Source organism: Rhodamnia argentea, chromosome 7 (assembly GCF_020921035.1).
Source record: "Rhodamnia argentea isolate NSW1041297 chromosome 7, ASM2092103v1, whole genome shotgun sequence".
NCBI classification, from domain to species: Eukaryota; Viridiplantae; Streptophyta; class Magnoliopsida; order Myrtales; family Myrtaceae; genus Rhodamnia; species Rhodamnia argentea.
This window is the reverse complement of record NC_063156.1, coordinates 29,242,351-29,264,572: the sequence shown is the minus strand read 5'-3', so window position 1 is coordinate 29,264,572 and position 22,222 is coordinate 29,242,351. Positions and strand designations below refer to the sequence as shown.

The following is a 22,222-nucleotide window of genomic DNA, read 5'->3' as shown; positions in this document are numbered from 1 at the left end:
TCCGGTTTTTCATGGCTCCAAATTTAATAACCATTAAGGACCGCGCCTTTTCGCGACGCGACGGTTCTCACACACAAAAACCCTAACATTCATGAGCACATTCAAGAAAATGTCATTTAAGAAGAATAACGGCGACTGCTTAAGGAACACAAGATTGGTTCTGTTGATGCAATTGCATCGGAAGACCATTAGACCAGTCCGATTAGCTAGGGACGCCTCGGATAGTGCTATTCTTAAAACAATGCGTGCTCGGCCAAGCCACATCCGAATAAACTAGTTCGCACGGGGTTTCGGGATCAGGCCGACGCACGAGGTACCTGTACGCCAACGCTTACCCATCTCGAACCCCGAAAAACACAGCAGAACGGAGGGAAGAAGCCATAGATAATTCTTGGGGATTCGCAAAATTTGCAGATCACGCGTTGCTTCGAGCGAGAACAGAGGGAAGGGTGGGGAGAGGGGGGGGGGCCAACCGGGCCGTGCGAGTAGAATAAGAACGATCAATGGCTCTTCTGGGAAAGAGAGGAATCCTTCGGAATCGGGTTGTTCATACGGAAACGGAGCTTCGTCCACATGTGGAGGATGATGCCATTGGAATGGTCCCCCTTCCCTCCCCATGACCCGTTTTGATGATGGGGATCATTCACCAGCACGACCCAAGGATCCAAACAAAGAGAATATTGAGGGGCGTGTGTTGGAGATGTCCGAGACAGGCGCCTCGATAGTTCCTGCCTCCCCTCGTGCCCTTGTCCTAATGAGTCCATCCCACTATCCTCCTTTTCGTGGGGCTCGCCCTCGCCCCCACAATTCCTGGGGAAAACAAAAAAATTTCTGTTCCTCCCACATTTCGGAATGAGTGACCAAGTGGTGATTGATGGGGGTTGATTTTGAATTTCAGCGGCTCCTCTTTTCCCCCCTCCAATGAACCCTAGATGAGGAAACTCTTTGTGACCAAGCACCTAGACAATCACCTACATGTGATGTATGTTCTCGAATGCCTTGGGCCCGAACCGTGTGGATGGACGCGGGTCGTCACATGTGACAAACGCCGTGCCTTTGGTGAAGACCTGGCCAGAAAAAAAAAAAAAGGATAATTGTCCAAAAAGTCATTAATATATTATACAGCGGCCAATTCAGTCTTAAATCTTTTAATTATGTTAATTTAGTCATAAACCTTTCGATTGTGTTTAGGAGTGTGAAATCGGATCGAGTTTACCCAGAACCATATCGGACCACTCGAAAAACATGTCCAAAAAATGATTCCCATTCAAACCGGTTCGGGAACCGGTTCTAAATTTTGGGAACCGGTTGGAACCGGGCCGGTTCTCGCTTCCGAGTACCTAGGAATCGGACCGATTTTGAAACCAGTTTTTAACAACTGTTAAAAAAAAAAAACCTAGTTTCTCTTTTCTCGCATTCTCTGTTTTTGGTGGATTGTAATTTCTATTGCTCATATTAGAGATTGTTGCTTTTGGTGGATAGTAAATTTTATTATTCGCCTTTTACTTTGAATCGTTTCATTGCTACTTATATTATTTTGTTGAAAAAAATAAAGTAAAAAAAAAAGAAAAATAGGTTCTCGGGTAGACCCTAGAACCGGTGAACTGAAAAAATATAGTATGTTTCAAAACAGGTTTTAGGAAAAACATGATAGGTTCCAAGTTTAAAAAATTTAGAATTAATTATAACAGGGTCGGTTTCAAGGTTCCGGAACCTACCCACCGGACCCATGCTCACCTCTAATTGTGTTAACTTAGTTCTAAACATTTTGACGATTTGCCAATTTAATCCTAGATATTTTAATAATTTATCAATGTAGTCTTTTCACACTATTATCCAAATAATAGGTTTAGGACTAAATTGATAAAACTTCAAAATGTTTAGGACTGAATTAACACAATTGAGATGTTTAGGACTAAATAAGTAAATTGTCAAAAAGGTTAGAACTAAATTAGCATAATTCAAATATTTGAGATTAAATTGGCCACTGTATAGTAAATTTACGATTTTTCCAAAAAAAAATAAAAGAAGACCTTTAGGATCATGTCACGAAGAAAATCAACATAGGACCTCTCATTGGCCAGGGAGTAATGTGCGTATTCCTTAAACTGCCCCACATGTTGATGACGAAGATATCTTAGTGCATAACATCAATCTTAATTCTCGTTTCCACAACCTTATTAAGCATCCCTAATTTTCGATCGGTGCACGGCGACAACATAAAATGTCGCTTTGAGCTTGATATGTGTTGTATGGAAAATAAGAATGCAAACGAGGAACCCGGGTCGTGAACGAATATATTCATGTTCTTGGAGCATTCCACGTGCTATATAGAGACTAGGCAACCCAGATGCTTCTTCAGCATGCACGAGGAAAATCATTCGAAACGATGAATCGCGCAACCTCTTCAGCTTGCTTTGTCTCATGGACGGCCCAACGGCTAGGCCCAAACGAGGAGACATTGCAAAGATGCTGGTCTTCGTGGGCCAGCCTCGTCAGGGCCTCGCCGGCCACAGGAGAAGGCGGCCATGGCCTCGCCAGCCGAGGGTGAGATGGCCTTTGCCCAGTGGACGGCGAGCTTCGACGACTCTCACCGGTCACAAGGGGAAAGTAAAGAAAGAAAAGACAGAAAGAGAAGAAACAAAGGACGGCGGGGACGACGAATTCTCTCATGTCCTAATCGAGTTCCCCATCCATCCCTTCGGACGATACACCGACTATGAGTTGAAATTCGGCATCGGGATGCCACCGCTGGAGACCTATTGGGTGCTGGTCACTGGAAGTTCTCTGATGTGGTTGCAATGCCTGCCTTGCCTGAAGTGCTACAACCAGACCACGCCCTTGTACGACCCGGAAGAAATCGTCGAGTTATGGTCGAGTCTTCTGCGGAACGGATGAGTGCGAAGCGATGCATGGCAATAGATGCGAGACCGGAGACATTAAATGCACGTACAAGGTTTAGTACCACGACGGCACGTCGTCCATTGGGGTACGTACCTTTTTGTTGTCCGATCACATGTAATTTCTGATTATTTCCTTGCAAATCATGTTCCAAAATTAAATTCAGTGTCCACTTTACCCCACTCAAGAGTCTCAAATAATGTTTTCTAAACAGATAGCGGCAGAAGAAACGATGATGTTTCTGAACGAGGACCAACGTTACGGGAACATAAATTTGACAAATATGCTCTTCGGGTGCGGGCAGACAAGTCTAGGCAGCTGAGCAAATCCGAGCCCGGCCGGTATAGCAGGCATGGACCGGGATCCTGTTTCTGTGGTGGGTCAGATTGGGTATGGGAAATTCTCGTACCGAGCAACCGCAACACCAGCACCAGCACCGGCCACAGTATGCTGAGGTTCGGGCTCGCGGCAGTGGTTCCAAAAGTGAGCACAACACCGCTCTTGTCCATGAAGAGTGGAGATTAAAATGTGCAGGTGGACGGTATCAGCGTCGCGGGTACTGTGTTTTGATTTCCTTCAGTTCGAATGTGGTGGTATTTTTGTTAGCTAATTCATCAGTTTGTGATAGAGATAAACCATATATTGAGACCAAGCCAAATTAATCACGAAATATCTCGACATGAAATGTCTTCCTAATATTGCAGGGGTGCCATTGAACAAACCCAAGTGGGTTTTCCAGACCAGCGAAGACGGGACGGGACGAGGGGATTCATCATTGACACAGGAACGACGAACACGGTCCTCGAGCCGACTGCCTACGGAGCAGTAATCAACACGGTGAAGAAATTCATGAAGGACAAGCACGGCAGGGACCCGGCGCTGGACCCTGAGCCAGTCCGCTTTGCTGTGCTACATCGATATGTCGAACGGACCGGCTATGTTCGATGGATTGCCATTTGAGATCACGCAGAAGAACACTTGGGAGGAGATCGATCCGGGGTTGAATTGCTTGGTGATTCTGATCGGCGATGCGGTCTCTATGCTCTCGGGATGTACCGGCAGACGGATGGATTGTGCTATTGCGAAAGTTACGCACTTTGTGTTTTTTCCATCAGAAGAAACAACTGCAACGTTAAGAGTGCCCACAAGTTTAGATAAGAAAGACAAAGAAGAGTTAAGATTTTGTTTTTTTGTCACAAGAAAGATTCCATTAATTAATCAAGACAATATTGGAGAGGTATATAAAATGTTTTCAAGCTATCAAAAAAAGAAGAAGAAAATAACAGAAAGCAAATAACAAAGCACATTCTGCAACTAGAAGCACCCTCTCACCCTCAAAAAATAGATCTATCATCATAAAATTTCGGCGGCCGATCACTAGATTCAGTGATGAGCAATTTGTAGATAACAAAAGTTACTAATTTGTAGATCTATAAAAATGGTTGCTTAGTTTATGAAAGTGCCAACAAGTTACCAATTGGCTGTTGAGAAATCGGGAGGAAAATTGGAAACCATCGGAAGAAACAATTGTATCCTTCCTTTCCCATAAATTCGGATAAGAAAACACAAACAAGGGTTGACTAAAATTGGTCTATTTGCATAAGAGTTGTTACTTTGAGACATTGATTAGAAAGACAAGCAAGAGTTGATTAAAGATAAGAAAAGCACTTAATTTGCAAATTGTTAAAAATAGCTGGTAATTTTATAAAAGTGCCAACAAACTACCAATAGGTTGTCGAGAAATAAGGTGACCAGTAACTTTTTTACCAATACTTTTTTTTTTTTGGATAGTGACACAAATGATCCTTATACTTCGATCAATTATGCAATATAATTTCCGAACTTTTAATTTGTTTACTATGGCCCATGTACTTTAGTCTAATGTGCAATGTCATCCCCCAGTTTTTAATTTGTTTAATGTGGTCCATGTACTTTAGCCCATGGCGCAATCAACGATGCATTGACAAAAGAATTTTTACACGCAGAAATTTCTGTAAAAAATGAATTTCCAAACCTATAGAAATTGTTTTATAGTTGTGTGTGTTTTGTTCTTGGTTTTGGAGGACTGAGTGTATTTGGGTATTTATTCCCTTTTTCTTTTTCCCTTCTACCTCTCCTCAATGAGCAAAGCAAGCAACCCAGTGAGGCCCGTCTCTAGCCACCTGCAGCTCCGCCACCTCCATCCATCATCAGAATGATTCACTCCAGCCATCGCCATTGGTTTCCACCTCCCCACCATAGCTCCTCTCTCTCTCTCTCTCTCTCTCTCTCTCTCTCCGTGTGGGGGTAGCCACCGTAGCTATGATAATATTTACTGCTCAATTTTACCATTGCGACTCATCTGATATTGTTCGTAAAATTGAATACCAAGTGATACGGTAGATTGTGATTGGATGATTAATAAGTGAGACACATTGGAATATTCCATTAGAGGTATAAGTCGAGCTAATTTTTCTAGACAATGTAGTGTACGTTTCTGTCTCTCGCATTTTTCGACAATTATCTTGGAAATTGACCTTGTCTTGTCTCCCAAAGTCTGTTGAGGCTGCCACGGTTGCCGGAAAATTTCAGAAAAAACTCGCACTTACATAAACCAAGCTCAAGCACCAACTACCATTTGCAACATAACTCTCTCTCTCTCTCTCTCTCTCACACTCCAAAATGCAGCACGACCAAATGACACTGAACCACCAATGCATCACCTCCTTCAAAACCCTAACACCCCACCTCAGCTGCCTCGCCGCCAACCGCAACCTCCTCTATGCTGCTGCCTTCAACCAAGTCCACGTCTTCGACTTATCGACCCGAGCCCATGTCGACTCCTTTAAAGCCGCCAACTCCTCCTCCGGCTCCATCAAATCCATCGCCTTCTCCGGCTCCAAGGTCTTTACCGCCCACCAAGACCGCAAGATCCGTGTCTGGCAAGTCATGGCGGGGCCTTCGAGACGGCACCGACTCCTGTCTTCGCTGCCCACCCTCAAAGACCGCCTGACGCGTTTTATCTTGCCCAAGAACTACGTTCAAGTGAGGCGCCACAAGAAGCGGCTCTGGATCGAGCATGGCGACACTGTCTCTTCTTTGGCCGTCAAGGAGGGTTTGATGTACTCAGTCTCATGGGACAAGAGCTTGAAAGTGTGGGACGCGTGCGAGAACAAGTGCTTGGAGTCCGTGAACAAAGCACACGATGACGCCGTCAATGCTGTGGTGGTTTCTGACGATGGGACGGTTTACACGGCGTCGGCTGATGGAGCAATTAGGGTATGGGAGAAGAAGGAGAAAGAAAGGAGGCACAGGTTGATGCATGTGTTGGAGAGGCACAAATCCAGCGTGAATGCGCTTGCGTTGAACGACACTGGCGACGGCGGATTGTTCTTGTTCTCAGGGGGTTCCGACTGTTCGATTGGGGTGTGGCGGAGAGATGATGGCCGTGATCGGATGGCATTCCTGGAGGCGCTGTGGGGTCATGGAGGGGCCGTACTGTGCTTGACCGTCGTTGGCAATAACGTGTTGCTCAGCGGATCGAGCGATCAGACGGTGAGGGTGTGGCGGCGGGGCGAGGAGGATGGTGGGTATTGTTGCGTGGGAACGATGGGAAAGCACGAAAGGCCGGTGAAGTGGTTGGTGAGAGTTTCAACTTCAACAGATGCTTCTGATAATAATGAGAACGATGCAATCACAGTTTGTAGCGGAAGTCTTGATGGAGAGATTAAGCTATGGGAGATTTCTGCTTAATTACATTAGCACCTCAGGATCAGATTAGTTTATCGCACCGCACCGTCTTCTTATTTTCTTCCGACATTTCTAAGTCCCAAACAAGCATCGATTGTGTACTTAATTCTATCATTAGATGTAATATATCCTAGAGATGGAATTCAAGCTACAGATGTAACAAGTCAATACTATAGCATTCGTCAGGCTGTGTATTTTCCTCGCTGCTAATTTAACAAGATCAGCTGAGAAATGATTATAGAACCGTCTTTAATTCACTGTGAAATTAATAACAGTTCATCAAAACAATTGTCCAAGATTGCAGTCGGGGGGAAGGGGGGAGCACAGAGACAACAACCATTTTGTTCAGGGCCACAAAAAAATAGATCATAAGTAATTTAAAATTATTGTAGGGCTCACTCTTCCCAATATTTGTGGTCCATGACATACTGTTTCTATCACAGTCACTTAAAAATTATTATGTTGACAAAATCGAAAATACATACACGTCTTCTTGGTAACATGGGGTGCCAAGTATTATAGGCTCGAGCTATACATGCATTTAATTTTTAAATAATTTACCATACAATGAATAAGATGCACATAAGTGATTAAACATGTGCTTTCCTTCATGACATCGATATGCCCCAACCATGGAACATCAACCTGCCCCACTCGTTTTCATTCCTTTAGCCATCATGTGATAGGGAGGGCGATACAAGGAAGGTACACGAAATCGCAACTTTCGATGCGGGGACGACACCAATCAACCAATAACATATCTTTTATCACTTTCTTACGACTACTATTCAGGTGCACGATCCTGCAATTGATTCTTTTCTTGCCGCTGAAAGCTGTGCACGAAAGTCTAGGTTGTCCCGTTTTAAAAATAATGTTCTGTCGTGTTGCATTATGATACCCATTCATGATCATTATAGTAATGTATCAAAGACCAACTTTGCTTCCTTACGAGCATGGCATCAACAAATGATAATCTCAGCTGGTGAAGTTCTGTCCACTCAGCCTTCTTAGAGTAACCTTTTACATTTCCGTGAAAGTGGGAGCACGTGCATAGTTCTCCATAGGTTCACCGGTAAATTTGCCTTGACATAGGTAATTGTCTCATCGAGCCTTTCAACTCTTTTCGCTGTGCACTATGAACGGCTAACACTAGTTCTTTAGCCATCCTTAATAAAGATTTCTTGAACCTCTCGGCGGTACCGGTCCGGGAAGATGCCGGTTATCATAGGTTGTGTTGATCACGCTTCAAAGGATAATAGAGCCGAAGTACACCCCAATATGACGAAGCTTTTCGATGTTTGACCGCTCTTGATTCGAAGGTTTTTTATACCGTAATAGACGGACATAATGCCAAGGATACAAGGTACACAGGTAGCAGAATCTGTACCCCATAGTTAGTGGAATTATTGTACAAACGTTCCCATGGGAAGGACGGCATGCTCGTGAAAGTTCCCACGAGGTGAAAAAGATGTAACAAGGCAAACATCAACTGCAGGAGTTGAATTGCTTCCTTATCTTTCACATTGACAGCATTCGACTAGTAGATAATGTTTTTACTGCAGTTTGATGACCATTTACTTGTCCCCAAATATTTATTCCCCATGATGGTGTATTAGTAGATAATTAATCCACTAATCGTTTTTGTGGCTTCTACTGTCATGATTCCTCTGCTATCTATCACCTATCCTTCAATCTTTGCCCCTGTATAGACAAATAACTCATTCCATGATCCTTAAACATCCCAATCAACACCTGAGGCAAACGCGTCCCATCATTCTTACAAAAAGCCGCAACGATAATCGAGAAATTCGCTAAACTCATCACCCCGGGTAATAACGCATGGAAGATGTCTTGTCTAAGACTCCAAATGAAGGACAAATACTGTAATTTCAGGTACTCCAAGGTATGAAGCCTAGGTTAGTCATTAGTCAATATTGCACCTGGTGTACTGAATAACTTAGAGGGAAGATGAGGAGCTTACTCAAATAGTCAAATAATATGTCAAAGAACATCTATACAAGCAGATAGAGTATCTAACTCAAGCTAATCGTCACTAGCGCATGTTCCTACTTCATGCAATCATAGTCAAGACTCGAGATCAATCATCATCAGGAGAGCAAAGTGTGAGACATATAACTTAAAACTGTGTCTTAACTCGAGGAAGAGCACCATATGCAATTGCCTTAGTGTTAGGTACCAAACTAGAGCTTCCGAAGAGCACCATGTCTAATCAGCTGATGTGTTCCAGAATTCGCATTCGAGAAGTTTCAATTTTCCCGGTCGTTCAAACTTCTGAAAATCCATAAAACCAGGTAAACTTCATCAAGAAGCTAGTCATTCCCAGGATCTTTCTTGAGTTAGGTGGCCTTACAGCAATGCTCCACTCAAACTTCAATAGATAAAACTCAGTGATACCTAGAAAACAAGAAGGAAATCCATACTCTGATTTGGCTAGTACAGAAAGCACTAAGAATTCTGCATACTAATCAAACATCTCTATTTTCAGTCACCTACAATATTGTTACAAGCAACTAGAAAAGTCACCTAGAAGCTTGTACCTCTTTTAGAGGTACCAGAACATCTCCAACCAGAAGCAACTTGAGACATGGCTAACGTTAGTCAGAATGCAGGTGGCAATACATTCTAGCAATTAGCTAATTATTGTTTTTGGAGCATCTCCACCATATCTATTCCTAATCAACTTGGCATTGCACGTAATAATCAATTTTTGATTTTGACACTTTCGTTTCTCCAGCTAAATGCTTCATAAAGTGTATAACAATGTGATCACTGCCTCACACTTATAAAGCATATCAGCATCATGTCTGTTGCCTTCATCACTATGAAACTGCTTATTATGGTATCATAGCACCGCCAACTTTAAGCATAGGCTATCTATACAATCTTCGAAGGTCAAGTTCAGATGGAGGTCTACAAGATCTTTTGGCATAACATGAAAGAGAGCCAGAAGGTGGGAGAGAAAATAGATTCAAAGAGGTACATAAGTCAATAACTCATAGAAAGCATGTCTTGACCTCATATCAGAGTAAAGCATGATGTGCTTCTACATAATCTTCAAAGGAAGATATCATTTAGGAATCCTTAATTGAGGTAGAACTGAAATATGATATAAGATTCCCCGAGACTTTACATCCTCGCTAATTCACATGAGAGCATGGATATTGAATAAAAAAATTTGTCGATTATCCTAATTAGGTTCTACGTATCAAGTACTTGTTTTAGCATGAAACAATTATCATCTGATTAATAACAAAATGCTAAAGTTCTCATCAAAACCCGATTTTTCAGTGTCCGAGCTATCAGGAAGGAACGCCTCAAAAGTCGAGAAGTAACTGGGGAAGAATCCTCTCCAAGTGAGTTGCTTCAATCTTCGTCATACCCTCTGCCTCAGCGATAGCAGCAGCTCGTTGCACAGCCTCTGCATCAATAAGAAGTAGATGAGGCTTCTTACTATATCATCAAGAATACAGAATACAACTTTTGACCAAGACGAACCAGTGATGAAGAGCCGCAGGAGTTCACAGCTCAGCTTCAGTGCATTAGCATTAGCTGCATCAAAGAATACCACCAAGTCTTAGGGAAAAACTATTTGAGAATGTGTTCTATTTCGGCAAATACACTCTACATGCTCGTCTTCCTTAAACTGGGTTACCCAATGAAAATGAGTACCAGTAGTTGGTCTATTCTTCTTGGATGTCGCATTCACAGGTCCAGCCTGCAGCAATCAAATACTGTTAGAGACCATAAACAAATATATAGAAAACGCAGTTCATGTTACCAAATGCAAGGAATTACAGCAAAACCTCTCCATGCTTCTGAAGAAAAAATTTCACATGGTCCCCTTCGAACTCTTGCAGCCAATTTCCGACTCAGAGAAAGGGGTCAATTTTATCCTCTTGCACTATGATAGCATCTGTTGTTCATGTTATGCGCCTCCACATTATAGGCGGTACCAAAATTTGATTCTGGAGGAATCGGTTCAAAACGTGTCAAGTCCCATCAGCTTTGTGATTCAATGGCACTCGTGTCCTATTCACTGCCCATCTCTCACTTTCAATCACCCAAAGCAAATAGTGCCCACAAAAATTAAAATCGAAAACGAAAAACCGCAACCGCCTTCATTCAACATAAGCTTTGTCTGGCGATAACATTACAATAAAAGAAGAAGAACCATGAATCTGTGACGGTACCTCGTTGTCCATCGCATCGGCGGCTTCATTTCTCTCACGCTCTGCAATGGGCATCAGACGTTAAAAAGCTGATGACCCGGAAAAAGGAAAAAAAAAAACTGATCTCGGAAGATTGATTAACAAACATAAAGGGGGAAAGATGGTCGAACCAAGGGCCATCCTCGTCCACACGCTCTTGAAAATCGAATGGATCAAATCCTGAATCAAAGAGAAGATCCCAAATTACCAAAACAAGCGGGAATTGAACACAGCGGAGACGAAAAGGAAAAAATGAATTGGGTTGGCGAATAATGAATAAAGGAAGACGACATTTACAGGATCGAAGGTGGGGTCTTCCTCCATTTGCAAGCAAGCAGACTGATTGACGCAATGCCCAAGAACCAGGGATTCCCAAATTTCCCGCTTTCGTAGAACTGGGTGAAAATGGGAAGGACTTATTATACCTCACGCTTTAAGTTTAAAATTATTTTATATATTAAATATATGAAAATCTTGCTCGACAAGCCCCTATAGCTCAGTGGTAGAGCGTCAGTCTTGTAAACTGAAGGTCTGTAGTTCGATCCTGCATGGGGGCATTTTCAATTTTTTGCTCATTTTTTGACAGAAAAAAACGACGTCGCTACGTCCCAAAATGACTTTTCTTCTTCTTCTTCGAGGAGCCCCTTCTTCCGTGAGCTGATAAAAAACTTTCGACTTTTCATTTTTCTTCTGTTCTGAATTACTCAGAGGCTGAGGCATGTCCAGTCTAATTCAAAAGCTCGCCAAAGCCACGCCCTCTTCTCTCAAACTGCTCAGACAATCCAGATTGAATCCGCGGTTACATCCCACGCCCACTCTCACTCCTCACCAGACCGTCCTCGGCTCATCGAGACCGGAGCGCTCCCGCGATTCGTCACGCTTTCTGGGTAAGGGCGTCGACGAAAATGTGAAAAGCTCGCAGATTTTGCAGGTTTACCCGGTTTTCCCATTCGGGTTTTTGGCAAACCCCAATCCCATCTCTCCGGCTGTTCTCGATGGTGCGGAGCCCGTGGAGGGCGACGACTCTAGGAGCATGTGGGCGGATAGTGTGAAGAAGAAGAGGAAGAGGAAGATGAACAAGCACAAGTATAAGAAGCTCAGGAAGCGCCTCCGGCGAAAGGCCAAGTCGTAGTTTAAAATTTCAATTCTGTGAGAGTTCGATTCGGCAGTCTTTGGAGCATCATGATTTTTCTGTGCTGTTGTCCATAATTGTGAGTCTGAATGAAGTTCTTGGTCTGCTTTTGGAATACCATGTTCTATCAGAGCGCATTTGAAATTTTGAATCTAGTGATCGAATCGAATTGTTATTACCTATGCAATGTCAACATGGAATCTTGAACTGCTAATATGAAAACAATGACAAGCAAATTTGACGGCGGAATGTCAAGTATGCTAGTCATTCTTTGGATTAGCAGACCTGCCTCTGTTCAAATCATAACTAGTGCTGTGTACACATCATTCCATGTCCAAATTAGAGATGATAGAAGGGGCCCATATGATAAAATGCTTGGATTATCTCATTGTTGGGTGAGCACTAAGCTCGGTGAGCAGGGAGTGTGATCCTTTTAGGTACGTAAATTATTCTGACACGTCTTGTGCTAAGCCCGGAAAACAAGAGTGGCGTGATGTCTAGGTTGACAATCTATCTCAATTATCTTAAGACTTTAAAGACGTATTGAATTGCTAGTGCTGCTTTGCAAGGTAGCCGAAGCTTTTTGCCTCTCTTTTCTTGTTTCAGAATTGTACGAGTTAGCAAATGGATAAGAAGATAGGGAAATTGCATTAACATAGAAATAATAGTAGACACATCTTAAGCTTCATAGGACTATCTGTGATATATTTGGGAGCACACCATCTACACAGAGGCTTAGTGCTTAATCTGAGATAACATGCATCGCACGTCCTTACTGTTGGGCCTGTTCTTTGGGTCATCCCGTGTACAGAAGTTGGCGACCTTTAAAACCAGCAGCATTTGCTCCTCGAACCCATTGCCAATCAACTTTTGGTCAATTGCTTGTTGAGGCTTGTCCGAAGCCATCACATTTCTCAACCACTTGACCAGACTTATTTCTTGGGTGTGTTGGAAAAACTCGTCTGACGGTAGCTTTCCGATGACCAGGGCGGCAAGCAGAACGCCAAAGCTGTATATATCGCTCTTCTCCGTGAACTTGGAAGTCAGATGGTATTCTGGTGCGATATATCCCAAAGTCCCTACGACATTGGAGCTCGTAACATGAGTATCATTATCGGGCATAGCTTTTGCAAGCCCGAAGTCAGATATTCGGGCCTCCATGTCATCATCTAGAAGGACGTTGGCAGGCTTGAGGTCTCGGTGGATGATCCTCGGAGTGTGGTTCATGTGGAGATATTCGAGCCCGGCTGCCACTCCCACCGCAATTCGGTACCTCGTGAGCCAATCCAACTCTGTCAGACCTTGTGAAACCTTCTGTAGTAAATCCTGTAAACTTCCATTCTTCATGTACTCATACACTAGTAAGTGGCAGTCTGAACGAGTTAGGTGGGCCAGCAAGGGAAGTAAATTTCGATGCCGTATCTGGCCAACAGTTTGTATCTCAGACCGAATTTGGCGCATTTTCCTGTCTAAGTCCCTGGTGTCTTCTTCTGTTAGCTCTGTTGCATCCCTGGGAGGTTGCAGTATCTTCTTTATAGCAATCATCTTTCCATTACTTCCAGGTAACTCGGCCTTGTAAACTTCCCCGCAGCCACCTCTGCCAATGATTTCCAGCGACGACAGCCCCTCTTCGCTTTCCAAGAAAGCCAAATCCTCGGCTTTCTTGATCAACGGGCTAAAGATTGCCGGGCCGGAGTCTCTGCGTCCCCCTCGGATTGCTGCCAAGGCCAGCCTAAAGAGCAGCGAGAAAACGAACCCCGATACCATTCCAGCAGTTGCTCCAGCTAGGAAACCCAGTAGCCACCCACTTAGCTTCCTTTGGCCGTTGTGACCTTTGTGCGGCTTCATTTCTGACGGAGAAGGAGCTGGAGCAGTATTTGAAGCTTGCCGTGATGCTGGTGCAGCCGCCGAACCGTTGGATCTCATGCCGGGACTCTCTACAAAAATGTAACGTCTTGGTAGATTGTCATTGGATGGTTCAACTCTGTTCAGCGATGGCACTGGACCTTCAAGAAACAAGTTCCCCGAAACATCAAAGGAGCGGAGATTCCGGAATGAGCGTATGGAAGCTGGAATTTTCCCTGTAAAGAGATTATCTGAGAGAGAGAGTTTTTCCAGGTTGGGGAAATACTTCAGGAAACTCAAATCCCCAGTGAATTTATTTGATCCAACGTCAAGCACTCGGAGGCGAACGAGAGATGACAATTCAGATGGAATGTTTCCTGAAAACCTGTTGTTTCTGAGGTTCAGAATTTCCAGTTTGGTACAGTTAACAATCTGGGAAGGTAGTTGGTCAACAAGCTTGTTGTTGGACAGGGAGAGCTCTTTGAGTTCGGAAAGCTGTCCGATTGCCGGGGAGAGCGACCCCTTAAGCTGTTGCGACTTGAAGATGAGCCTTGTGATTCTCAGGACATAAGTGTTGTTGCTTGTGAGCCTTCTTTCGCAGATTACGCCAGGTAGGTTGCATGGTTTGGTGGAGGCTAGATGGAGCTGAATGTCGATGCCCATGTCCTTTCGGATGGTTTTGAGGGCATCGAGATCCGAACGGTCAAGAACCAATCTTGCATGGGCTAGGACGAGGAGAGAAAGCATGGACAGAAGGAGAAGGCGGGTTTTGCCGCCGGCAGCAGGCGCCATATGGTGGCGGATTCCGGCGAGGGGGTTGTGTTAGATTAAGAGCTCTGATGGACTTGAACTGAGGCTATATTTCACTATGAGGAATCCGAGATTTTTTTTTTGGCTATTTCCTCTTTGGTACTTACCATGTTGGATGATCAGTGCGTGGTTGGCTTTTTAAGCAGAACCTGTGTGGAAAATATTGCGCTTAATGGGGCCATGTGCATTGACTTGCTTTTCAATCCATCAGGTCAGGATCAGTTTATAGATTTTTGTTAGCTTAAATACATTACAAGTGTCAAAACTTATATACGACGTTTACTTTAGTAGTAAAACTTTCAAACCGATCACTTAAGTGCCAATTTTTTTTAAACGATCATTTAAATATCAATTTTTAAAAAAAATGATCACTTCAATCAACTCCACCGACACACGTCAGCTCAAATATTAATAAAAAAATAGCACGTGTCGGATTTCCGACAATAGCACGTGTCGGATTTCTGACAAGTCACGTCGCCTTAAAATTAGAGTTGGCACCGAAGTGATCGTTTTTAAAAGAAGTTGACACTTAAGTAATCGTTTTTTTAAAAGAATTAGCACTTAAGTGATCGTTTTAAAAGTTTTGGCACTAAAATGAGCGTCATACACGAGTGTTGATACTTCTAGTGTACTTTAGCCGATTTTTGTTTGTATTCATGCTTTTACTTTTCCGGCTGAAGAAAGGGAATGAAAACCACAGGAGGTTCTTCGAACAAGCATAGTGATTGGAGCTGGATTTACTTTTTCAATTGCAAATTGCTATAAGGAAATGATCTTGAAGCTTCTCTTCAATCGACTGGATGATGATGATAGTACCATTGGGCGGAGGGAAAGAAACAAATGCCGAGTGGATGTTGCGCATGACTGGTTCTGTTGCGTTGTGTACATAGAATTATATATATGAATATGGTAATATCAGTCGTTACACGATCCTTTTGTCTTCTTTGTTTTTCCCTCCACAGGTTTAGAAAGTATTGCTTGATCGACCCAGGAAGACATGTGAACTGCCATGCCACAGAGATTGACAGAGCACCAGCCTCACGATCCTCAAGGGGGGAACAACCAAAAACAGAGTACTCTGTCCTTCGTATTCGTTGCTTGGCGAATCTGTTCGGCAGACATGGGATCTGCAAACTCGTGATACGTATTTGGCTTGCATCCTAGAGGGAGATACGTGTTTAAGACAGCCATGTTCGAGCACATACGAAGCGGTGAGTCCTAAGGCGAAGCGCGCGCGTTCCGGGTTTGGCAATTGAACCATGCAGAACGCACAGAAGGATCACAAAGCCTGCGGAGTCAAGTTCCTCGTTTTTACTTTTACACAGCTTTTGTGTGCGGAGCATGGTCTCATTCGAGAAACTCCAGGGAAACAGCGCAGGTTCCACATTGAAGGCGACATCAACGTAGAATAAGGGGCGATAACAAAGACTAGAACACACCCACAAACGTCTCTGTCTCTGTCTCTGTCTCTGTCTCTGTCTCTGTCTGTTTCCTTGGGTCCAGTCGGACGTGTGAGAGGGTTTCCTTGGGTCCAGTCGGACGCGTGAGAGGGGGCCGTCCATCCGCTTTATTGACGGGGTCTTTGCGTCCAGTCGAACGTGGGAGAAGGGCCGTCCATCCTATCTGTAGACCGAAAGGGTGGATCCGTTGGATCTGATGACCAGGATTAACATCTACTTTTTGTAACATCGGCGAAGACTTGGGGGTCAACGGAGCTTGACGTCTACCGGCCGGTCAAGTCAACAAAAAGAATGAAAGTCTTAGGGCCATCTTGGGCCGTTGGATTGAGCTTGATTATGCGAACAACGACCGGTTCGAGACTGACCCGAGAGTCGTCGGCTCTCCTTCCGACTTGATTTGTCGGTTTTTATTTTTTTTTATTTGTTTTCATTTGTGGGTTTTCTTTTTTCTTCTTTTTTTTTTCCCATTACACATGAGCAATAACAACTTGAAAATAGTCCATCGGACCGAATTCGAAAACAATGACAACTAAGAGTGTTATTTTCTTGGTTTAGTAATTAATAAAAGGACTGTCCTTTTTACTTCCATCTTCCGACCAAACGCGCGATTCTAGAGGGCTTATTATGTGAAGGTTATATATACGCAAATGTTATGGTTGTTGTCATTATTAAGTAACGATTGGTACTATCTCCAAAAATGGCGATACGTGGAATGTGGATGAAAGTTAGAAATCGACTCGAGCCGATCCGTTCGTCAAAACATAGGCAGGCATAGCAACTCAAAGGAATAAGTATGCAAGTTTAAGTGCCGTAGATAAATAGAATTTTTCGATCGTGTTCTGAGTTTTTGTTTGAATTTAGGCAAGGGTGGAGTCTGTCGGCCTGTATCCATCTGAATCACATTTTACTTGCATGTAGATTTTAGTAGGGGTGAGCATGGTTTCGGGGTAGAACCGAGAACCCGTAACAAAAATCAGTAGGATCCGGCCTGGTTTCAAGTTATAAGGTATGTAGGGTAGGTTTCGGGTTCCAAAAATTGATGAACCTATTTCAACGGGTAGGTTCCGGGTTCTACTATCTAGAACCCGGAACCTGGAACCTGGACCCTAGATCCTAAAATAATTTTTTATATTTTTCTTGGTATATTTTTTTGTACAATCCTACAATATTCTATGGCATCCGATGATGAATATATAATTTGGAGCCAAACAAATTGTTAGGTTTCGGGTTCATAAAATGATAAACATGTTCCAATGGATTGGTTTTAGGTTCTAAATATAATCAGTACGGAACCTAAAACCACTTACCTCTACTTTTTCTTAGATGTTGTAGAGTTCACTTTTATTTTGCTTAACTAAAAATGAAAAAAAATAAAATAAAAGAAATTGATAGGTTCTCGGGTACCCTGGAACCGACCCTAAAACCCGTGACGGGGTAGGTTCCAGGTTCCAAAAAATGAAGAACCTGTTCCGGAGGGTAGGTTCTAAGTTCTAAGTGGAACTTATAAGAAACCCGGAACGGCTCACCCCTAGATTTGTGGTCTCGCGAGCAGCTAGTTTTTGTTTCTTTTCTTTTCCTCATTTTTTTTTTTTTTTTGTTGTTGAAAATTTCCAACTTTTTACTTCTCGTATTAGCTCATTTTTGTTCGTACATTGAGTAAATGAGCTGTACATATAGAGGCCCGTGGATCACATGGCACCTTGATGGGGCATGGGCCTTGAAACCCATGAGCGAGAGGTGCAAGGTCTGAATCCAAGCCCAAGCCCAAGCCCAACTTCTAATTAAACTCCGTGCAAGTAATAAGCAATTGAAACGGACCAATCTTCACCCACTGGGCCGTGTCCTGCAAATAAGGCAGAGTAAAAGTTTGAGAGACAGACAGAGGAAAGTTAGAGCAAGACTGATAAAAGTATAAAAAAAGGAAAAATAAACCAATGTTCGCAATTTGATAGCAAAGGAAAATGAATCCATAAATCCATTATCGTCTTTGTACGTTATTTGGTATTTTTCGCTTACATACTTTCCGTTGTATTACACTCTCCGGCCTTGGATTTTTACCCCGAAATTACATGAAAGCCCACCGCCTCTTTTTAGATTAAAATTAAGACCGTTTTATCGAATCTTTTGATGAATGTCGAGTAATCCACAGAGCTCTCACATCCCAAATTTAAGTTGAAGATGATTATTGCAAGTATTTCACAAATCCCTAATCTTTTAAAATTTACGTTGTATTGCCCAAATTAATCGAGTGCTGGTATATGGTTTGGTCTTATTGTTTAGTAATTTGAAATTGCTAGATCTCGTGCGGTGGAAATGAAACATATGATATGAAGGGTAATGTTCTGGGCCAGGCGTGCATTTGCCGCTACCCTGTGCCTGTGTCTGTGTCCGGAACTACTCTCTGAGCTTTACTTGCGCCGGTCATCAGGAGAGTGTCGGATCACTCTCTCTCTCTCTCTCTCTCTCTCTCTCTCGTCGTTCGATCCCTCATCGTTCCAACGGGTAACCGGTCTTCCTCGCGCATGGAGGTATTCTCTTTCCCCGACTAATCTCATTCGCGATCACGTCCAACTGCAAATTTGATCGCTTGACCCGTTGCGCTCGATGTTGCTAACTCCCTCTAGTTCGCGCACTAATAATCTCATAGTGGAAAAAGGAAGAGTGGGTTGAGATGAATTTGGTCGAGTTCTTCACATGCAGTGAGGTGGACAAATTTAGCTTCGCTTCTGAAATAAAGGGTCGTTCCTGATGATTTCATACCGGTCAAGCGGCATCAGCAGCTTAGTGGGGTTGTTAGTTTCGACTAGATGACGAGGGATACAATTAAAGAAATTTCTTCTCTGTCGGTCATCAGAGGGAAAGAGAAAATTTTGAGCCTTTTCTCAAAATGAGGATGCACAGAGTACCTGATATTGCAGCAGACAATGATCTTTCTGGCATAGATGGAGGAAAACTATCAGATGGCTTTGAATTTGGATACATCCAGATTAATTTCTGGTAGAATTTCGTGGATGAAATCTGGATGAAGTCTTTGATGTGCTGAATTTTGTTGGGCGGATTTCATAATGTAGCCTTGATTAGTTTACCTTAGCAATCAAGCCAGTGCTGAGATCATGCCCATTTATGTTGAAAGGTTGTAGCTTTGCACATGAGTATAGCGATACAGTAAAAAGCGTTCCGTCCCTTTCACTATAGCTTTCTTTGGCTTCTTTAGTCATCACACTTCACTGTAGGACTGTGCAGGATAAGGATCTCCGATGTAATTCTAGCATATTGGAGCTTGTCCAGGATAACTGATGGTCTGTATTGTATCGTAGACACACGTTGATTTCTAACTTCCTTTCTCTTTAATCGTTTGAATTAACATCGGCTTCGTGCTCTCAATTTCTTTTACTTGTATTGGACCATTATAAGGGAAGGACTAAATTTGTTTTGCAGCGGTTTTCGACTGGAAATGACATAGATAGGAACAAAGCAATGGTGGAGCAGTTGCAGCGCTATGGAATTTTTAATTCAAAGAAAGTTGCTGAAACAATGGAGAAAGTTGATAGGGCTTTATTCGTCCCAGACAGGACTCCAGCTTATGTTGACAGCCCCATGGCAATTGGTTACAATGTCACCATTTCTGCACCTCATATGCATGCGATGTGCCTTCAGTTGTTGGAGAAGAATTTGCAGCCCGGCATGCATGCTCTAGATATTGGCTCAGGTTTCATGTTAATCCTTTGTCTAGGGATCATGTCTACATTGATTTGCACATACATCCTCCACAATTTGCAGTGTCCTCTTTCATCTGTGGTCCTCTTCCTGTTAACACATAAATCTATCTTTAGATCGGAATCCAGATAGGGAGAGGAAAATAATCATTTTTTTTTTCTGCTCACCTTAATGATTCAGCTGACAATTCCTCCGCTTGTGACTTGCTGGGATTTGATAATAAGTACTCCATGAGAACACAAATGGCAGCTATCTGTTCGATACACCCTTTTAATGTCATCCTCCATTAGTAGTCCAAACAATTTAAGCTTGATATTTTTGCCCCGTCCCCATCTTGAATTCTTCATCTAGGTGTTTTTATTTTAATGTCTCCAGTGTGAGGTTCAGAATGCATTGTTTATGCTGAGCAAACTCATTTGATTGAAATTGGCAACCATCGGATCAATCTTTATTTACTTTTCTGTTGTATTCGCAGAACTGTCCAAATTGATATTGTCGTGATTTTTCCAAATCAATCTGAAGGAATCCTGCTCCAGTATTTTTATATTTCTTGTTAAATGGGAGTTTATAAACTCTGGTTCTCATTTTGTGTATAGGAACGGGCTATTTGACAGCATGCTTTGCACTGATGGTTGGACCAGAAGGTCGAGCTGTTGGTGTGGAACACATTCCTGAACTGGTTACTTCTTCAATCCGGAACATTGAAAAAAGTGATGCAGCATGGTTGTTGAAGCAAGGCTCCCTATCCATCAGTGTTGGTGGTATGTATCCACTATCCAGTAAGGCAATACCATCTTTCATGTTCATGATCATGATAATGGAAAGTTAGAATATAACTCTTATTTTCCTTGGTGATTAAGGTTGTGCATGTCTTGATGCTCTAAGCATGGATAGGATTGTTTCACTGAGCGGAAGAAAATGGAAATTTGAGGTTATATTACAATAATGACTCTAGGATCCATTTCTGATAATTTAAGGTTCTTGAGAAAAAAATTCAACATAGTACTAAAGTGCATTTCAGGAGTATGAATCCTAACACTTCCTGCTATTTTCCTTTTGCCTCTTTTCCTTCTTGGTGTTCATCATTCTGGTTGTTTGATGTGCTACATCCATGTTGTGTGTTTCACATGTGAGGCTCGATCTACGATAGTGTTAAGAGATATGCCAAATATAGGATGGTGGAACTGTTTCTTGGAAAACAATTTGTCTATTAGATTATTGGACTAGCATAAAGTGAATATAACTTGATGGTTCAAGCATAGATTTGTTTGGATTTTGACTCCTACTGAAGAAGAGAATTTTTTGCATAGGCTCGCAGCTACTTGTTGCAAAAGTGTGTGAATCTATTCATCCGCACTGGTTTGGTGAAAAGTTTAAGGGGAAAAGTGACTGCGGACATACCTTGAAATCCAACGACAACCAGGCTCATAAAAGATCGGAAACTTTAAAACTTTGCTCATAGAAGATCGGAAACTCTAAAAATTTCTTTTGCTTCCTTTTCTGCCTAAGTTTACCAAACACTATTTCCTTTTCATGAAAATCCTTCGATTCAATGTCCTTTGCTTAAATGCAAACTCTTTAAGCTAAAGCATTGCCAAACTTACCTTGGTCTTCAATAAAATCTGTCATAGCCTTTTTCGTGTTTAACGGTCTGTATTGCTTCGGTAAGATCCATAATTTGCCAATCAGTAAGCAGTCCATTGGTGGACAAGAACTTGATAAATTGTGCCTGAATATCTTTCATCTATTCATTGCTCATGATCCGACATTTCTACCTCATAGATGGCAGACAAGGTTGGCCAGAGTTTGCTCCTTACGATGCCATTCATGTCGGGGCAGCTGCAAGAGAAATACCACAGCCACTTATTGACCAGTTGAAGCCAGGAGGGAGGATGGTGATTCCTGTCGGAAATGTATTTCAGGATTTAAAAGTGGTGGACAAGAACTTGGATGGAAGCCTGAGCATTCGGACCGAGACTTCTGTACGCTATGTTCCCCTCACGAGTCGAGATGCGCAGCTACGAGGCTCTTGAGATTTCAATAGATCTACAGCCCTGGCATCATCAGGCAGTACCAGGAGAGGCTGTTGTGATGAACTTCTTGTACAGGATGCTGGCCATGTTTATGTTGTACCCTACTTGTCCGTGGGAGGTTGTATGGACGTTTGTTACTCATGTTAGTATTGCATCCTGTTGTTGTAGATTTCTCATGCATCAAGGATGACTGCTGCGGAATAATGATATACCTAGTAAATGCATTTTGTGCTTGATTGGTTCTCGCACATATTAAAGGCATTTCATCGCTCAATACTCCATGAAAAGTAAATCGTCTTGATGCACTATAATCTCTCTTTGGACATTCTTTCCTCTCTTCGGATGTATCTGAACTGCCTTCATCAT

General features: G+C 42.7%; 4 protein-coding genes and 1 non-coding gene across 5 annotated transcripts; 3 read left to right on the top strand and 2 right to left on the bottom strand.

Annotated features, from left to right (window-relative positions):
* The first annotated feature begins 5,528 nt into the window (after nt 1-5,528).
* LOC115749478 (protein JINGUBANG-like) lies at nt 5,529-6,680 on the top strand. Its single transcript, XM_030686301.1, has one exon. The coding sequence runs from the start codon at nt 5,563-5,565 to the stop codon at nt 6,631-6,633; it is 1,071 nt and encodes a 356-aa protein (XP_030542161.1). The 5' UTR covers nt 5,529-5,562; the 3' UTR covers nt 6,634-6,680.
* Nucleotides 6,681-9,614: 2,934 nt separating this feature from the next.
* Nucleotides 9,615-11,267, bottom strand: LOC115749479 (protein MHF2 homolog). The gene is made up of 6 exons (XM_030686302.2): nt 11,157-11,267; nt 10,991-11,039; nt 10,842-10,882; nt 10,321-10,366; nt 10,147-10,200; nt 9,615-10,069 (listed from the first exon to the last, which is right to left on the bottom strand). Exons 1-6 carry the CDS (start codon nt 11,181-11,183, stop codon nt 9,966-9,968), a joined length of 321 nt encoding a protein of 106 aa, XP_030542162.1. The 5' UTR covers nt 11,184-11,267; the 3' UTR covers nt 9,615-9,965.
* A 77-nt stretch (nt 11,268-11,344) lies between these two features.
* Nucleotides 11,345-11,416, top strand: TRNAT-UGU. Its single transcript has one exon. It is a non-coding gene; the product is annotated as a tRNA-Thr (tRNA).
* Nucleotides 11,417-12,690: 1,274 nt separating this feature from the next.
* Nucleotides 12,691-14,874, bottom strand: LOC115749474 (leucine-rich repeat receptor-like serine/threonine/tyrosine-protein kinase SOBIR1). Its single transcript, XM_030686294.2, has one exon. It carries the CDS (start codon nt 14,626-14,628, stop codon nt 12,727-12,729), a length of 1,902 nt encoding a protein of 633 aa, XP_030542154.1. The 5' UTR covers nt 14,629-14,874; the 3' UTR covers nt 12,691-12,726.
* Nucleotides 14,875-18,453: 3,579 nt separating this feature from the next.
* LOC115749501 (protein-L-isoaspartate O-methyltransferase 1-like) lies at nt 18,454-22,092 on the top strand. The gene is made up of 4 exons (XM_030686324.2): nt 18,454-18,634; nt 19,545-19,815; nt 20,420-20,584; nt 21,606-22,092. Exons 1-4 carry the CDS (start codon nt 18,629-18,631, stop codon nt 21,854-21,856), a joined length of 693 nt encoding a protein of 230 aa, XP_030542184.1. The 5' UTR covers nt 18,454-18,628; the 3' UTR covers nt 21,857-22,092.
* Nucleotides 22,093-22,222: the final 130 nt, after the last annotated feature.